The sequence below is a fragment of the Bombus affinis genome, unplaced genomic scaffold (genome assembly GCF_024516045.1).
Source record: "Bombus affinis isolate iyBomAffi1 unplaced genomic scaffold, iyBomAffi1.2 ctg00000070.1, whole genome shotgun sequence".
Classification (NCBI taxonomy): domain Eukaryota; kingdom Metazoa; phylum Arthropoda; class Insecta; order Hymenoptera; family Apidae; genus Bombus; species Bombus affinis.
In genome coordinates this window covers 1,556,599-1,576,268 of record NW_026108823.1, presented here as the reverse complement: position 1 = coordinate 1,576,268, position 19,670 = coordinate 1,556,599, and the positions used below count along the sequence as shown (strand labels likewise).

General features: G+C 39.9%; 2 protein-coding genes and 1 long non-coding RNA gene across 7 annotated transcripts in view; 1 reads left to right on the top strand and 2 right to left on the bottom strand.

The window, feature by feature from the left end:
- The window catches only part of LOC126927052 (integral membrane protein DGCR2/IDD-like), a 392,464-nt gene that overhangs the window by 76,746 nt on the left and 296,048 nt on the right, over nt 1–19,670 (bottom strand). The window contains exon 3 of one of the 3 annotated variants that reach the window (XM_050743388.1): nt 8,703–9,141. The exons of the other annotated variants lie outside the window; for them this stretch is intronic. Coding sequence (XP_050599345.1) covers nt 8,968–9,141 — 174 coding nt within the window. The 3' untranslated portion in view covers nt 8,703–8,967. Of the gene's footprint in view, nt 1–8,702; nt 9,142–19,670 lie in introns of those variants that run through there. 3 annotated transcript variants of the gene reach the window in all.
- LOC126927057 (uncharacterized) overlaps nt 1–19,670 on the bottom strand; it is a 242,472-nt gene that overhangs the window by 183,821 nt on the left and 38,981 nt on the right. Inside the window, exon 1 of one of the 3 annotated variants that reach the window (XM_050743421.1) lies at nt 18,919–19,080. The exons of the other annotated variants lie outside the window; for them this stretch is intronic. The gene's annotated coding sequence lies outside the window, so the exon portion shown is untranslated. Of the gene's footprint in view, nt 1–18,918; nt 19,081–19,670 lie in introns of those variants that run through there. 3 annotated transcript variants of the gene reach the window in all.
- LOC126927093 (uncharacterized) overlaps nt 2,758–19,670 on the top strand; it is a 161,808-nt gene continuing 144,895 nt past the window's right edge. Inside the window, exon 1 of the long non-coding RNA XR_007715153.1 lies at nt 2,758–3,777. This is a non-coding gene — a long non-coding RNA (uncharacterized LOC126927093). The remainder of the gene's footprint in view (nt 3,778–19,670) is intronic.

The following is a 19,670-nucleotide window of genomic DNA, read 5'->3' as shown; positions in this document are numbered from 1 at the left end:
CTGAACTAGCTGAGAAGATGACGAGAGCAATACAGAATATACAGAATAACTGCCTGAAGAAGAAGATACAACGGGGCATGAAAGGACAACCCTGATGACTGCCGACAGGTTTTACCGAGGTTGTCTGTCCTCGAAGCAAAGGAAAAAGGAGGAGGGGTTTTTAGTGGGTATGGCAACAACATCCGCCCGAGTCCCACATAACCCAGTGATGCGGATCACTGGGTATGCGTAACAGCATTTTCCCCTCCTCACGCAAAAAAAAAAAAAAAAAAAAAAAAAATAAACTATCACACTCTATCAATTTTAAGTTGATAATTTCGTTATTATATAATTTTTCTTAGTCTAAACTGAATCCAGGAAGAAGAACTTTCATCCAATTACATACTTCATTAATTCATGAATTATATTCGTTACCGTACGTACAAAAAGAAAGTTGACTGATATAAAAATTCAAAGGATAGAATTTCTAAGCTCGCGATTGGAAACAGATTCAGTTCAATGGTTTAATTTGCCATTTAATTGAATTCTCTGGCAATTTCAGCGAACTGTGGGCTTTAAAAGTGTCCCGCATTCAAACGCAAGACTTCTCCTCCACCTTTCCCTTTCTTTCAATTCCAACCTCAAGTAATTGACCAATTAATTCGACGATATATTTACATGCTTGCAAGGGATTCAAACAACTTCGTTGCGTTAAATTCGCAATTATAACCAACAGGAATGTCTCAATCAATGTGCAGCTCGAAACAAATAAAAGATAATTAACTTTTCAATATAACGATTGATATGTTTGATGAAGAAAAATCTATGAATTTTTAAAAACGTCTCCTAGTACATTTAGCATTTTTATAATAAAAACTTAGAACATACACGCACACATATACTATTCCATGAAATGATTTGCACAGCAATGAGTCTAATCCTATCATATTATAAAGGGATGAACGAACTTTTCCTAATAAATATAACTTTATACAAAATCTTGTTTAAAAAAATTAGTTTTTTATTCTCATTAAATTAATTTAATATCAGAATATATAATTTTAGTCGTTATCAAAATTTTATGTCAAATGCGTTCATAGATACATATATAAATAAATGTATCCTATGTATCCTATGTATTTATTGCAACTGAAATCTTAACTTAAATATTTATTAACAATATTCTGACGAATATGCAATGAAAGATAAAAACAACTTTATTTTTCTTATAGAATGTCTCATGCTTCTTACTCATTTTATGTTTCTCGTTGTCAGTGCGTAACTACTTATCAGCCGCAGGAATGCTAAGTTTTACTACTGAGAAACGAAGAGACATATAGATGCAAATATACGCTATCTCGCGTGAAAAAACATCAGATACATTAACCAGAAGGAATATCCGATACATATAAAATTCATAGCGTAGTTATTTATACATACGGAATATTTATTTCTGTATGAAATATTCTTTCTTCTGAATTCTTATTATAAATGTATGTCCATTTCCTACCTTAAAATGTCTCTCCTTTGAAAAACTCCATTTAAATATAACGATCAACAAAATATTACCAATAAAAATATTAAAACGAGATGCTGAAAGAACCTTTTAATGAAGTACAAATGATTATTTCAACTTTAATTCTGTTAAATTTGAATTGAATCATTTATAAACCGAACAGGTGTATAAAATTTTATTGCGTAAAAATCGTGAAGCTGAAAATTAGGAACGAATAACGAATGGGTAACCTAGTTTCATTAAAAGGTACGTGTACGCCGATCCGCGTAACAACTTCGACACTCCAATTATTATAAAGCATGTATCCTTCAGAGATTTTTTGCGCGAACGCAAGATACCTTTTACACGTGCAACTGAATAAGTGGAACGTGATTTTCAATATTTCTTCTTGTAGAACTTGTAACAACGTAACTGTTTCACGAATATTTTCCCTGACAGTTTTACAACGATGCGTAGAAATCTCCTTTTCTAATTAATAATTTCAGCATTTCTCTGAACAGTTTCGTTGCGATTAAAAAATATACAAAGCTTACGACGTGGTTGTTTAAAAATATTTATATGGAACAAGATTTCGAATTTGTCACATCAATCGCGATCTCAGCAGGTGTAAATTAATTCGTTCTAATGAACGAATAAATTAAGCGGCTCGTGACAAAAATTATCCCTGTCCATGTTTGTCTTTCTAAAACTAATTCAAGGCGAGTTAAATGAATCGCTGTGTACCCTATTCGCGCAGCATGTGTTTTAACGACCAGCATGCAAGCGTTAACGGTGTACTTATTAATTAACGGTAACTTATTAATTAATTAAATTCGTGTATATCAAGTTTCCTATCATTTAATACTTTCGTGTAACTACAGAGATTTGATACTATGAAATGAAATATAAAACTTGGTAAAAAAACGCGCTTCGTTAGGAAATGAGGGTGATGATGCAAATATTTTTTGTAGCCATTATATAGAATTTCGATGGTATAATTAATCAGTATCAACTTACCAGCCCCTGACGGGACGAAAGTGACGAAAATAATTTGCAAACAGATGAAGATTGCAAGTATTTTCGAGTCCTTCATGGTTGTAAAAAATCAGGTAATGTTGTCACTGTAGAATATGGGAAAATCAGGCGTTTCAATATCAGTTGTGCGGGCACTGGAGTGCGTAGACCAGATATATCTGCGACAAAAATCGGAATACATTTGTTTTCGCATGATTGGATCAATTTTGTGTAGGACTAAGCTGATTGAACCTAACACGGGATAATTGTCCACCTTACGACCATAACAAGCCCGCTTGATTCCCTGTAAGTGCTTGAAATTGATGCTTGTATTCTTTCCAGATTAACAAGCTTTGCCCCCCCTCCCTCTCTATTTCCTTAGATCGAGTTAGACTGCCACAACATATTATCTTTCTTCTTTTCTTTTCTTTCGATCTTTTAAAGCCTTAAATCGCTGGTTATTACAGTGTATACATTCAATTACCCTGTAAGTCGTAAGTACATGTTTTACGTTATTTTTCATTTTCCAGCTAAATTCCACAAAAACAAGAAATATACTTCCAACGTGTTTTCACATGTCTCTAGCAAAGATCTCAAAAACAAGTTGCGGCGCAATTTAAAACGACAAATAGCACCGTGTGTCTCGTTGTGGCAACGCACGTGTAACGTAAATCACATCAGAGACCAGGACACACACACACACACCGCGGGCAGGATGGTGTCCCGGTTGGCATACTTCGAACCCGATGGACCGATGAGGGAAACACATGGCGACCTTGGCGACAATGTATATTGCCGGAGTACCTGAGGATTCATTTATGGACTAACGGTCCTTCCACCAAATGTTCTAGAAGCGTAGCAACGGTCACGTACGCCTACAGGGTAGTGGGGATAATGAGGGAACAGATGTCACCGAAAGTAAAAAGATTGTAAGAGACTCAGTCTCGTACGGTCACGGCTAGAGCTCAGAAGTGTCTTATAAGTGTATAAACGAAGGAAAAATAAAGTTTTCTTCTTTCTTTTAAATTTCCTTTTATTTTACGTGACACACGCTTCGTCAGCTTTTTAAAAGCGCTCTCTGTCTGCTTTTTTCTTTCTTCACCGCCTATTCGTTTTTTCTTAACGTGTGAAACCGTTTTTACGAGGACGGGAGCACAGAAATGACGTACTGGCAATTCTGTTTCGTGATGACACAAGCAGCCCGGTTTCAGTGAATTAAACCTGGCCCCAAGCTTCCAATTATCTCTCCCTTCCTTTCCTTTATTTTTCCCTTCTATATCGAGTTTGAGGTTTTCTAAATTTCCATTACAATCAACTGTGGCTTTTCTCTATTTTATATGTTAGCCGATGATTCATGGCAAAAGCGTCGGCTGTAAAAATATTTGGAGTTGCAACAGCAACAAGTGTGCTTTCTCAAACAGAAAATATTGGAAGCGTACTCGTTGGCAAAACAGTTCACGGATAGTTCGTCCTCTGCTTGTTATTTGTTTCAATACCGTTAGCAAATAAATTCATGAAACATAGTGTGTTTCAACCGTTCGCAGAGAGACGCGATCGCTAGATAACGCGTCAACGAGAGTCGTAAATTCTCGTTACGATTAAACAATCGATGCCACGAACTGATTGATCCCCTATTTCTATTACGAGAATAGAGGTGGTTAGGTTTGAGTGTATACGAACAACTATACTGGGTTGGTTGATAAAAGTTTAATAAAAATAACGAAACAACAAGTTCAGTCAAAGATCAACAATTATAAACGAAAAAGATAACAGTCAAGGTTTGTTTAGCGGTTTGCTTATAACGAGACCTATCGCACAAGCAACAGCTTGAGACAGACGTTATGTGTTAGATTCGATTCAATGTGTAACGTTCGACGCGTCACAAGGAACTGATCGACTTTAGATGATTTCTTTGTCTCATCTTTAAGACGACCCCCACTATACTTAGGTCACGCCACCGTTCGCGCCTATGATCACGTATGTCTATTCTTGCGTGGAAAACGTAACGGACAAAATTCGACGTTTCGAGAACTCGCTGCTTGGCGATAGCTATGCGCTCGTCGATACATTGTATATGATCCTGGGGTCAGATAAGACGATCCGACTGCGACATTATAGGGCCGCGAGCGACGGTTAGAAAATACAGCCCGTGGTAAGCCTCGTGGCGTAACATTGAGGTTATTATTTCTAATGTATTTTTCCAGTGTTCTGCCTCGAGGTGTAAGGTTTCTTGACCCTCATAGCATGTGCTTTGAATTGTAGTCTCCCGCTGCGATGTACTTGTCCCCTAGGTCCTGGAAGTATTCTTCCCACATTTGTGATGTTATTTTGTGTCGCGGAGGCACATATACTGCTGACAACTGGAAGTAGTTGCTACTAGTTTGAACTGTAACGGTGGTTGCTTGTAAATATCCTTTGTTAACTTGGTTGTGTAGATAATGTTTGATATCGTTTCTGACTATCACTGCTGTCCCTCCGTGAGCTTTTCCTGAGGGGTGTTTGGTATCATATATGGTGTAGTATGGTATTTTCAAGTAGCTTTTTGTAGTGAAGTGTGTTTCTGAGACAAGTAGTATGTCTATATTGTTACTGTATATGAATGTTTTAATTTCGAGGGCCCGTTGTTGTAGGCCGTTTGAGTTCCAGGCTGCTATTTTTAGAGTGTCCGTTTTTTATTTTTTGCTTAGCACGTTTGTAATTAGTTGTAGCATGACTGTGATTTGTTGGGTTTGCTGTCTGAGTACTGCGTTTTGTTCGCTTATCATTCTGGATTACGATGTTATCTAATTAATTGTTGTCTATTTATTTTGATACTTATATTAACCATTATTTATAACATAATATACTAAATACAATTAGTATACACAATTAGTATAAGGATTAGTACAAGAAATTTTAAACAGCTTTTTTCAAAAGAACGAATCATTTACGATCCAGGGGTTTTCTGAAACTTTCGTTTCTCGTGATAAGTACTTTATGATGCAATAAAAAATTTTCTCTGAAAATTATACTCAAGATCAATTTCATGATCCATTTTCTCTAACAGATCTCCATCTTCCACAGCTACAACAAATAATTTTTTGACACTCTATACATTTAACATCGATTATAATTCTGATAATTGAAACACCGAACATCAATGTGTTTATTCACTACGCCAACACAGATAACAATTAACATTGATATATAATATATGTCGGAGATGAAAGAACACCGGAACCCCTCCTTGGATTCGCGGGAATACCGTAACGTTGCAACTTAGATTAAACAAATGCCGCTCCGATTATTCGAGATTTATGATCATGAGCTTGTGCTCGAGGCGACAATCAATCGCCGAAAGTAGCCGCGGTCAAAGGGATGAACGTTTTATCTAACAAAGGCGCAGAGTAACTCTATACCTCTCCTTAAAAGAAATAGTCGTAGCGACACGTGGCAGTAAATACTTCAATAGTTTCTATCCCGCGGCCCGCCACACGCAGATTGTGTCCTCCGGGTAAGATGATCGCCGGATGTCGGCATGCCTTTGTAGTGTATGTTTAGCTAACGTGAGAACCCGTTATAGATCTTAAGATTTAGTCAAGCGAAGTCCTTCAAATAGACTTTGTTGCAACTACGGGAAGATAGGAGAAACCTACCTTCCACGAACGATGCCCCCCGTCAACAACCACCCCTCAAGGGCGGTCAGCATCTCTTTCAAAACGCCGATATGGAAATCGACAAATTAGCAACAGCGCTAATTTCCCTCTCCTTTGGAACGAAAGCTTTCGTTGACGAATCCGGGGATCTCATGTCCTTAGACACACCCATTATAGTTTTCCTCGACGGCATCATCGAGACGGAGATTCTTTCTTTCGCACGATCTGATCGACGAGTGACAGTACCACCTTACAACCAGTGAATACCTCACATCTAGTTAACAAAGAGTTAGACTTGAACTGTGCGAGAACATACGTTTATCATCCCGTGACCGCGGATTCGTTTCGAACCTAAGATCATTATCACTAGTGCTACGAGTGCCTAATCTTGTTGATAAGCCTGTGCTAGTAAACTCTTTATTGTATCACGGCAATGGCTAATTGTAATGAGAATTCATCAAACGCCCCTCTCCATAATCCTGACCCTAATCCGACATATATATTCGACGATATATATCTGAAAGAATAGAAATTTCATTTAATCGACTATATGACCATACTCGGTTAAGTACCAACAACGACTATCTATCAACCTTATCTTACTTCCTCAAAGATATAGAAAGACTTTAAAAATATCAGCCATGTGATTTGGTCCTTTAAAATTTGGAAGTAATATAACGATAAAATACCATCAAAACCTTTAAATTTCCAATATTCAAGAGAAACTTGAAATCTCGTTTATTTACTCAGCAACAAAATCTTATTTACCTTCAGAGAACCTATACAATTTTTGCACAGCTCAATATCTCTCCTTTAAACAAAACATCAAAGTATGTTGTTCCTAACTTCAAAGGGCTCAACTCAATTTTATGATCAATTTCTCTCGTCCTATACGCTCGTTTCAAAGCTTATAATACCATCTACACCTTTGCCTTGTGTTCCATCCATGGTTCCTATGCATGCAATTTTATTATTATCGTTCCAAAGGATCTTCGCATTTCTGTTTCGCTCGTGATAGGTATTCACATCTGTTTTACCGTGCTGTTTCATCTTCTGGGAACGATATGGTCGGAAATGATATGATGTTGAATACGCACAGGTCGTTAAACGAGAATTAATTCAAGATAGATTCAAACGGAGTTAATTAAGTGATCCCAATTCCACAGCCTTGGGGGCTGAACGCGTTTTCCTTCCGAACGGTTCGTTCGTGTCGAGTGATGCAAATTTCAGCAAGTGTTTCACCTACGTGTTTACTATTAAATTTATTTCTTATCTATCTATATCTTATCTTATGAGAGTTTCGCCTGGTCTTAATTGGTTCTGTTGATTGTTATCATTGTGAAAAGTCGATTCGCTATATATCTTTTGTATAGAGAACTATTATGTGATGTAAGAGTGTAATGTTGTAATATTTGTGATCCTTACTTTATTAATTTTGTCACTGAGCCGTTCTTTGGTTCGTTGAGCAGTTCATGTTCCCTACTTGTTTCGCTTGGTACTTTCATAATTTTCGTAATTACAATAAAAGGTTTAATTTGTAATAAGTTAAAGATTTGGTCCCTTGCTTTATGATATACGAGAACCTTTGAACTAACAACTTTGAAGTGACAATTGAACGAGAACTGACAAGCTTTCATTTCAATCTATATTTAAGATATTTAATATTTAATCGGTTCTCGTGACACCGAATAAATAATAAATAATAAATTTGAAGGGAAAAAAACAAGAGATTAAGAAAAAATTCTGAAAGAGACACAAATCAGTAGTATTATTTTATATTACTTTGCGAATTACTTTTCAAGCATAAAAATAGTTTGACGGTCACTTGTAGTTCCTCCCTTGCCATTTCATTTATTAAATTCGTTTAATTTCGTAAACAAAATAGCCAATCGTGGCGAATTTGGTGTTTAAAATAGAATTTTGTCATACAGGCTGGTTGGTAATTGATAGTACAAGCGGAAAATTGGTGATTCTACTCGAAAAAAGAAGTCGAAAATATAGAATAAACATTTTTCGTCTGAGACTTTATTTTCGAGAAAATCGACTTTGAATTTTTGATCGGTATGCGTGCAACGCGTGCAACATATTGGAACGGTTTATCAACATAACGTCAATCGAAACACAATCTACAATAAAATCCGTTATAACGAAACGTGATAAAGTGCACGCGTACCGAGCGAAAATTCAAAGTCGATTTTCTCGAAAACAAAGCCTCAAATGAAAAATTTGTATATTTTCGACTTCTTTTTTTTACCAGTTACCAACCACCCTGTATATCCAACAGCTCACTTTTTCTTTGTAAATATTATTAATAATTTTATCAATTTTTTATATTTCCATCCTTCATACAAGTGACAATGAATCATAAAATTTTCATAGAAATCACAAAGATTAGGGGATAAGTATACCACTATATTTTCATATATGTATATGTATGTATATTCCCAAATTACATGATAGAATATGAATAATATTGAACAAAATATAATCAAGTATACAGTACCATGGAAATACAACAGATTACAATTTTCTACCTGTCACCGATTCATCGTCATCTCCTTTCATTCTTTTGACATATATAAAAACAAATTAACCCGTCTGAAATAATCATACCTCGCTCTTTGAATACAAAAATCTATTCAAATGAAATAAAGGGGAAGAAAATAAGAATAAATATAATTACTCAGGTATAATCTTCTCGAGGTATAATTATTCAGTTACAAATGATTCTTCGTTAACACACTACATTGTACACCACTTCTTTTCCCGGTGGCTGAAGCTAATCGTCGACGTTTATAAGGTACGAATTTTGTCAACGGCGCCATCGGAATCTTTATTGAGAAATTAAAATATTACAATTGCCATCACTAAGCTCAGCGTCCACAATACACTATGTTTTTCAAGTTTAGGTGAACCATCGACGATAACCACATCAGATCCGGACCAATACTCAGTGCCAACCTCATCCAGGCATTCGAACTCGCAACATCGGCGTCCAACGCGGAATCTCTTGCAGCTCTGTAATAAGAAGAAATCGATTAATTGTACGGATCAAGCGTCACTGGACTACTCGAAAATTCAGGTCATTCAAAGAATGAAAGAAGAAAGAATTGCTCCAATTCCACCATTGCTTTAGCAAAACTAGTATTTGAGAACCATTGGTCAAATATATTATAACACTAAACGTACATTTCGGGAACAATAATTTGTGCTACGAAACAGAATACGATAAAGTTCAAAGGTTACATCGATTTTCAAAATTTTATAAATTCAGGTGTATGACAGTATCAGTCAGCTCTTTTTCTGTCCCCAAGCGCCAAAATTCATTCCGACTACCATTTTACGTATTTTACAGAAGTAAGCCTTCATTCATCTCCCATTCCATCCACCAACATGCTCTCGACGTATTATCTTCTAAGTAAAATATTGATGTTGAGCCAGACATCCAACTGAATAATCTTTTCGGTGTTACTATAAGGTATTTAAAACCAGGGTTTGTGCTTATACGTTAGATGTAATACTTGGCATGAAACCTGCTTATATTGATATTAAATTTATGCATAGTAGGATGTTGGACCATTGTCAAAATGAAATTACAATACACACAGTTTCACCGTGGAAAAGTGGATCTTTCTAGCATGTCTACGCAAATGAAGGTTGGAGGGGGAGGGGGAGGGGGAACTGTACATGCGCCAAACACCGTTACGTTCGTAATTTTTCACACAAATTTACAACTGTAGGGAAAAAATTATCTCTGATGTTTCAGATGTTAGAAATTGACAATATCGCATAACGGAATGCTGTGTTCTAGATATTCTATTTTTGTTACGAAAGTGGTACAACCGAAGTCCACTTAAGAATAGTACAACAAAATCGGTTGAGGTTAGGTTATCATGCAGATATCGCGGCTTTTGCTTTGGAAAGCACGCAACTGCCAGTCTCGTCGTCCCTTGTAAACGAGAGAAAGATATTGTAATTGGTCGGGATTAACATAAAACTCGTCGCATGCGATCAGATGGCCTGAATGTTTAATAAACGAGAGTAGAGTGCGTGCTACGTGGTTCTAGCAGTTTAGGCGGAAACTAATTATTGTAATATATATATATATATATATGTCGGATTAAAGTCAGGATTATGGGGATGGGCGTTTAATGAATTTTCGTTGGAATTAGCCATTGCCGTGATACAATGGAGAGTTTATTAGCACGGGCTTATTAACAAGATTACGCACTAGTGATGATGACCTTAGGTTCGAAACGAATCCGCGGTCACGGGATGGTAAACGTATGCTCTCGCACAGTTCAAGTCTAACTCTTTATTAACTAGAAGTGATGTATTCGCTGGTTGTAAGGTGGCACTGTCATTCGTCGATGAGATCGTACGAAAGAATGAATCTCCGTCTCGACGATGTCGTCGAGGAAAACTATATTGGGTGGGTCTAAGGATATGAGATCCTCGGATTCGTCAAAGAAAGCTTTCTTTCCAAAGGAGAGGGAAATTAGCGCTGTTGCTAATTGGTCGATCTCCATATCGGCGTTTTGAAAGAGATGCTGGCCGCCCTTGAGGGGAGGTTGTTGACGGGGGGCAACGCTCGTGGAGGATAGGTTTCTCCTATCTTCCCGTAGTTGCAACAAAGTCTATTTGACGGACTTCGCTTGACTAAATCTTAAGATCTATAGCGGGTCCTTACGTTAGCTAAACATACGCCACAAAGGCATGCCGACACCCGGCGATCATCTTACCCGAAGGACAAAATCTGCGTGTGGCGGGCCGCGGGATAGAAACTATTGAAGTATTTACTGCCACGTATCGCTACGACTATTTCTTTTAAGGAGAGGTATAGAGTTACTCTGTGCCTTTGTTAGATAAAACGTTCATCCCTTTGACCGCGGCTACGTTCGGCGACTGATTGTCGCCTCGAGCCCAAGCTCATGATCATAAATCTCGAACAATCGGAGCGGCATTCGTTTAATCCAAGTTACAGAGTTGCGGTATTCCCGCGAATCCAAGGAGGAGCTCCGGCGTTCTTTCATCTCCGACACGGCCATTCTGACTATCACACGTCCTCGGGTGTAGCTACAATATTGAGAGTTTTCTTAACGTTAGTCTCGGTACAATTAACATTGTTTACAATTTAACTTAATGTCTAAATAAGCTGAGGGTCCAGTGTAACAATAAAATTTTGTTCGGAGGTTTGACAACAAAAGGAATAGAAGAGAACATGAATTAGTAACGTTGTAATTAATATTGGAAGTGCTAGTTGCATCCTGTGGGTTATCAGTCGGGTCATAACGGCGAAATGGACCAGTCTCGATTTCGTACCCCAATGGATCTCGTTTTTCTAGATCGCACGACCGCACCAAACTTCGTAACGCTGTAGCTCATGGTGCGCGTGAACACATCACTTGCCCCCTTAGTCGAGCTTCATAACACTATAGCTCATGGTGCGCGTGAACACATCACTCGCCCCTTCACCGAGCTTCATAACTCTATAGCTCATGGTGCGCGTGAACACATCACTTGCCCCTTTACCGAGCTTCATAACTCTATAGCTCATGGTGCGCGTGAACACATCACTTGCCCCCTTTACCGAGCTTCATAACATACTCCGTAAGGTGCTACGGTCTTTGTGCTAAGGATCTTCCGAGATCGAGGTACTCATGTCGTCGTGGTCACTGTTATTGCCGTCACTACCGACGTCTAACTCAGCGGGAACGCGACTGTCCGGCATTTTTCTTAATCTGTCGTGACTGTCTTTATACGATCGTTTACCGTCTAGCGTTTTTAGAATATATCTATCTCCTTCCAAAATCTCGGTTATTACAAATGGACCCTTGAATTTCGGCTCTAGCTTGGTTTGGTTTCTTTCCTCGTTCTTACGTAGTACGAAGTCGCCGAGGTTAAACCTAACCACTTTAGCTTTGTTCCTATCAAATCTTTCTTTGTCGTATTGGGCGTTACTTTCTATGTTCTGTACGGCCTGCTGCCTTACATCGGAGATATCGACTTCTTTTTCTTCAATATTGTCGGGTAGCAATAGGTCATACGGTCTCGCCGATCTACCGATTAGTAGTTGTAAGGGGCTCGAATTAGTCACGCGGTTGACGGTGCAGTTCAACGCTAGCTGCATTTCCCCAATCGCGTCTTGCCACGGTCGCCCGGTCGTCTCTACTGTCGTGAACATATTTTTCAACGTGCCCATAACACGTTCTACTTGTCCGTTAGCCCTACTGGCACCGGTCGCTATCAAGTGAACTTTAATTCGTTTGCTTTCGCAGAACTCGCGAAATTCTTTACCCGTAAAACACCTTCCCTGGTCCGCTATTATCCGACAGGGACTCCCGAATAAAAATATAGCGGATTTAAGCGCTTTAATGGTGTTAAAAGAATCTATCCTACGAGTATGATGCAGGTATACGAATTTAGTGAAGGCGTCGATCAACACAATGACGTACTCCTTCGAATCGCTTTTAGCACTCAGCTTGCCCGTTATATCCACGTGGACCGTGTGCCAAGGTATGCTGGCCTTGGGTATGGGATGCAATTCGGCTTGTATCTTACCTGAACTAGCCTTCGAAACTCTACAAGCATGGCAGTTCTCTACGAACTTGCGAACGTACTTCGCCATTCCTTCGAACCAGTAATACTCGTACAGTTTCTCGAGCGTCTTATCCCAACCCAAGTGCATAATTGACTGATGCACATGGTTAATAACGGACCACCTAAACCCTCTTGGAACAATAGGTAAACTGAGAGTCCTGCCTCTTCTTTGAATTTTCCGGTAGAGAGTACCGGACCGTAATTCGTAAGTATTCGCGATGTCTTCCGCGAGCTCATCATTTTGCAACTTTTCGACAATTCCCGAAATTTGGGGGTCACGACGTTGTTCGGCTAGTAGCCAGTCTTCCGAAATTTCGGCCAGATTAACCATTTTCTCTTTGATTTTGTCGAATCTAATAGGGTCAACGCCTGTGGGATTTCGCGAAAAGAAATCTACGTGGGCCATTCGCTTGCCCTCCCGATACACAATGTCGAAGGTAAACGTTTGCAAGTAAGCCCACCACCTGTGTACCCTGTCATTCAAATGTACTTTGCTCTTAGACGCCTTTAATGAATTGCAGTCCGTGACGACAAGAAATTCCCGTCCGTGCAGGTAGTGGCGGAAATGTTTTATGGCGTTTACAACAGCTAATGTTTCGAGTTCATAAGAGTGATATCTGGATTCCGTGAGGCTGGTTCTTTTACTATAGTATTCTACTACTCGATTTTTACCTTCCACCTTGTGCATTAAAATAGCCCCAAATCCTTCGGAGCTAGCATCGGTATGTAATTCTATTGGGTAATTGGGGTCAAATAGCATTAACACCGGTGCGTCGGTCAGAACGGAGATTACCTCTTGTCTTATTTTTTCGTGCCTGTCCGCCCATGTTATATTTTTACTGCCGGACGTAAGCGCGTATAAGGGTTTTAACAATTGCGAAAATTTAGGGATGAACTTCCGAAAGTACGAGGCTAGCCCTATGAACTGCCTGAGCTGTGTGACGGTCGTCGGCGCGGGTAGGGAGCTTAAGGCATATACTTTACCCGGGTTGGGACGGACTTGTCCGTTCTGGATTACGTATCCCAAATAGAGTATCGACGTCTTCAGGAAAGAGCACTTAGAAAAGTTAAACGAAAACCCGGCGTTTACAAGGGTACTTAACACGATGTCCAACCTCTCTAAGGCTTGATCTATTGAGTCGGCGATAATTAGGACGTCATCCAAATAGACAACGACGTAGGAATACGCAAGGTCGCCCAGGGCATTGAAAATGGCCCTCTGAAAAACAGACGGTGCATTTTTCAATCCGAACGGCATCGTTACGTACTCGTACTGCCCGTCGGGTGTAACGAACGCCGTGTATTCCGCCGAATTAGGATGTATAGGAATTTGGTGGAACCCGCTGGCCATGTCCAGGCTAATGAAGTATTTCGCCCTTTGTAACCTCGCGATTTGGTCCGCGATAAGGGGTAGGGGGTACCGGTCCGCGACCGTATTCTTATTCAACGCTCGAAAATCTACGCACAATCTATCCGAACCGTCCTTTTTCTTCACGAGTAGCATGGGGCTCGCGAACGGCGAATTGCTAGGTCTTATAATGTTAGCTCTGAGTAGTTCGCTGATTCGCGCTCGTACGATTCTCCGCTCTTCCTCGCTAAGTCTATAGGGGCTTCTTTGGACGGTGATGTTAGGGTCGATCAACCGTATTTCTAATTGACCCGTATTTACGCGGGTACGTGGGAAACCCGTGATGAACGAGTTTTTGAATCTGCCGAGAATGGAAATCAATCGGTCTTTATCGTCGCCGAGTACCTCGGTGTCTACATCATTGAGATCGATCGCAGGTTCGGCGATATTATTACAGACATTAACCGTTTTCGACTTACAAATATCGAGGCTATTGCGCGTCATGAGTACGTCGAAGCCTTCGCTTAAAATTTCGCACCCAATAATAATATCGTGTTTTAAGTAATTGTCGGCAAGGACGTGAAAAATTACCTCCAGTGTAAGACCGCTGATACATACGGCGGACAGAATTTGGGTCGTACTCTTAACGCAAGTGTTCCCAATTCCACGCATTACTACTATCTCGGTCGTTCTCTTGCCGGAAAATTTTGAAGCTACCGATTCTTTGATTAATGAGCATTCAGCTCCGGAATCAAAACAAAACAGGAACGACTCACCCTCGTGACTTAATTTACCGGTCGGGGCCTCCACCACACAGAAGTTAACCTGTCGCTCCTCTTTCGTAGCAGGGTTTCCTCTACGTAAGGTCGGGCAGTTGGGCGCGATGTGGCCCTCCTCGTTACACCTGTAGCAGGACACCTTCGAAGACGTGGCAGCCCGGTTTTCCCCTGATTTTCGATTGCGTTTCTCCGCCTCCAGTCTTGTCCTCTCGCGGCACTCAGATGCTTTATGTCCGTGTCTACCACAGTGGTAGCACTTGTGTCGGGAGTCAGAAGGCTTATGCCGTTTAGCTTCGGGACTCGCGGAGGAGTTGCTTACTGAAGACGCCGGCCTCTTCACAGAATCGGAGAGCACTGTCATTTCGCCTGTGAGCTGGTCCTCGGTCTTGATATCGTTCGTGAGTGCTATCCGTAGGACGCGCTGGTCCTGTGAACCTATATGAAGGAGCACGGTAGCGTTGACTATCTCGTCCTTGGTACACCTTTCCCACCTCGCCATCAGGAAGGAACGTAAACGGCTGCTGTAATCTCCCAGGGTTTCACCCTCCAGTCGTGCTTGGTTTTTCATCTTCCATAGCGTCGTGGCGGCTGTCTCTTTCCCACCAAAGCGTGTAAGGAAACGGTCTTTAAACTTTGGCCAAGAGGAAATTTGAGTAGCAGGTACTTGTGTAAGCCACTGCGCTGCCGAGCTTTCTAGAGCGGCACTCAAGGCACAAAGTAGCGCACTGCCTTGCAAAGGTTTTTCTTCCATGATCACGTCAACAGTCGCACACCATGCGGCTGGGTCAGAACCCAAGCTTCCGGGGTTAAAACGCGGAAGCGGCACGATCGTAGATGTTTCACTCGGTCTTTGCTCTCGCGGCTGAGTTATCTGGCGCACGATGGCCATGAGTTGTTCCATCGTTACGTATGGCCCTGATCCCACTTCTGATGTCGGATTAAAGTCAGGATTATGGGGATGGGCGTTTAATGAATTTTCGTTGGAATTAGCCATTGCCGTGATACAATGGAGAGTTTATTAGCACGGGCTTATTAACAAGATTACGCACTAGTGATGATGACCTTAGGTTCGAAACGAATCCGCGGTCACGGGATGGTAAACGTATGCTCTCGCACAGTTCAAGTCTAACTCTTTATTAACTAGAAGTGATGTATTCGCTGGTTGTAAGGTGGCACTGTCATTCGTCGATGAGATCGTACGAAAGAATGAATCTCCGTCTCGACGATGTCGTCGAGGAAAACTATATTGGGTGGGTCTAAGGATATGAGATCCTCGGATTCGTCAAAGAAAGCTTTCTTTCCAAAGGAGAGGGAAATTAGCGCTGTTGCTAATTGGTCGATCTCCATATCGGCGTTTTGAAAGAGATGCTGGCCGCCCTTGAGGGGAGGTTGTTGACGGGGGGCAACGCTCGTGGAGGATAGGTTTCTCCTATCTTCCCGTAGTTGCAACAAAGTCTATTTGACGGACTTCGCTTGACTAAATCTTAAGATCTATAGCGGGTCCTTACGTTAGCTAAACATACGCCACAAAGGCATGCCGACACCCGGCGATCATCTTACCCGAAGGACAAAATCTGCGTGTGGCGGGCCGCGGGATAGAAACTATTGAAGTATTTACTGCCACGTATCGCTACGACTATTTCTTTTAAGGAGAGGTATAGAGTTACTCTGTGCCTTTGTTAGATAAAACGTTCATCCCTTTGACCGCGGCTACGTTCGGCGACTGATTGTCGCCTCGAGCCCAAGCTCATGATCATAAATCTCGAACAATCGGAGCGGCATTCGTTTAATCCAAGTTACAGAGTTGCGGTATTCCCGCGAATCCAAGGAGGAGCTCCGGCGTTCTTTCATCTCCGACATATATATATGTCGGATTAGGGTCAGGATTATGGAGAGGGGCGTTTGATGAGTTCTCATTACAATTAGCCGTTGCCGTGATACAATAAAGAGTTTACTAGCACAGGCTTATCAACAAGATTAGGCACTCGTAGCACTAGTGATAATGACCTTAGGTTCGAAACGAATCCGCGGTCACGGGATGGTAAACGTATGTTCTCGCACAGTTCAAGTCTAACTCTTTGTTAACAAGATGTGAGGTATTCTCTGGTTGTAAGGTGGCACTGTCATTCGTCGATGAGATCGTACGAAAGAATGACTCTCCGTCTCGACGATGTCGTCGAGGAAAACTATATTGGGTGGGTCTAAGGATATGAGATCCTCGGATTCGTCAAAGAAAACTTTCGTTCCAAAGGAGAGGGAAATTAGCGCTGTTGCTAATTGGTCGATCTCCATATCGGCGTTTTGAAAGAGATGCCGGCCGCCCTTGAGGGGTGGTTGTTGACGGGGGGCATCGTTCGTGGAAGGTAGGTTTCTCCTATCTTCCCGTAGTTGCAACAAAGTCTATTTGAAGGACTTCGCTTGACTAAATCTTAAGATCTATAGCGGGTCCTCACGTTAACTAAACATACGCCACAAAGGCATGCCGACACCCGGCGATCATCTTACCCGGAGGACAAAATCTGCGTGTGGCGGGCCGCGGGATAGAAACTATTGAAGTATTTACTGCTACGTATCGCTACGACTATTTCTTTTAAGGAGAGGTATAGAGTTACTCTGTGCCTTTGTTAGATAAAACGTTCATCCCTTTGACCGCGGCTACGTTCGGCGACTGATTGTCGCCTCGAGCCCAAGCTCATGATCATAAATCTCGAACAATCGGAGCGGCATTTGTTTGATCCAAGTTACAGAGTTGCGGTATTCCCGCGAATCCAAGGAGGAGCTCCGGCGTTCTTTCATCTCCGACATATATATATATATAGAAGATTGCTTAGAATTTGGAGCTTAATAACATATCTCAAAATCATTGACATTAAAGAAGGTGAACCTTACTTACGAAATTTCCTTCCGTCAAATGATACATAAAAATTGAAAAAAATAATATACATAGTTTTGACTTTCTTCCGCATTATAATTTGAATCACTCGATTTATTCGACTAAAGATAATCAAGCAATAACCTCACTTTACACGTATTCTCATCACGTGAAATAGATCACGTCAGGGATTTTCAAAAGTCGATGGAATATTAATAGCGATTAATTATTTATGGATGTATTCTGCACGGTTAAAGCAATCGCCTAGTGAATTATCGAGTTCCAGGAATATGAGCGGTAAACAGGATTGCAGCTATAAATGACTCTCTAACGTGTATATTAGAGATGAATTTGATCATTTATCCTCATAATATGAAATACGCTTTTAAGTGGAAATCATAATTAACAATTTCTGGCAGCGAAAAGTAAATAAATCGATACGTTTAAATCAATATTAGAATTTCTTAATATTTTTATCAAATTTTTTTATCAAGTATTTTAACATCGTAGAAGTGTCGTTGGAGAGAAATATTAGGTTGTTCCAAAAGTTTCTTTCGTTTTCTAAAGAAATGATAGATGTACGATATTTTTTGTTTTATATTATTTTATTGAATTATGTGCGATCCACCTTTCTCCAATTTAATATAAAATAACATAAAACAAAAAATCTATCATTTCTTTATAAAACGAAAGAAAATTTTGCAACAATCTAATAGAAATTTAGTTTTAACACAATATAAAAATGGATTGTTATGCCCCTAGGAGATAAGAACAATACGATTAATATTAATAATGAATACGTTAACGTAACGTAAAGCAGCTTTTGCAGAAGGCTATTACCTGAAAATGTTTACTAAAGAATGATAACATGAATTTTCTTAAGTACCCCATTTGATACTTAATCTACTTTGTAAATACTGTACGTCCTAACTTTGAAAGAATGCAATTTTAGCCAGAATGTTTCAAATTACCTAGCCGTATTGTTTCCTTGTAATATAATTTATATTTACATTATCTCGCGTAATTCTTTCCACTTTATTGACTTCTAAACGTTAATGTAATATAATTTTTATAATATAATTTTAATCGAAGTTATTTAAAATTTGTAGTATCTCATCCCTACTAGAATAATATTAACAAATGTGCAGAGCTCAAGTCGAATAACACCGGCTCAGATAAATGATCATCAAACTTACTTTTGTTATCGTCGATGTCAGTGATTTTGAACCAGCCAACGTCCATGGCAATCAATATTATTTAGCCGGTCTTAACGCAATGTAAAAAGCAAAAAAAAGAGGAAGGAAGGAACAGGGAAGCAAAGAGATAAAACGAATTTTTCATTTTTTCGAAACTAGATCGAGTTTCAAGCTGCTCGTAAAAGAGTCTGTAGCCAATCCGACTAAATTCGACGAACCGCGCTTGAAAATTCCCAGAGAACTGTGATAACCATCGAAATCTGTACAATTTGTCGATTCATCGCTTGATTAAAAAATGGAACAAAATGAGGCTGATCAGCCGGCCTTTCAACTTCTAATGATCCCTATCGTTTTACCCTAGGTTGAATGCTACGATATAAGCCGAAACAGCTATAAGTAGGGTTCACGTGATTGCCGCCATCTATTATTCACGCGTTACACATTCGCCAGACGGACGCGTCTAACGGTTGACATTGTTTTCTACCCTCAGTTCCAACGCAATTACGTTGCTACGTGCAATCAAGTCTCGAGTGAAGCTAATGATAAGTTGTTGTTCGATCCTACACAATTACTAAAATTATTCAAATTAAACTAATTTAGTCTAAAAAAACAAGTAATTTCGTTATATATTTCCTTTCATAATAAGCCATGGTTGGAATATAGTAGCTGACGAAAATATTCGTATATTTGTAGAAACATTTTAGGGCTGTATTATGCATAACGGCACTATAGAATTAATACTGTAACAGAAT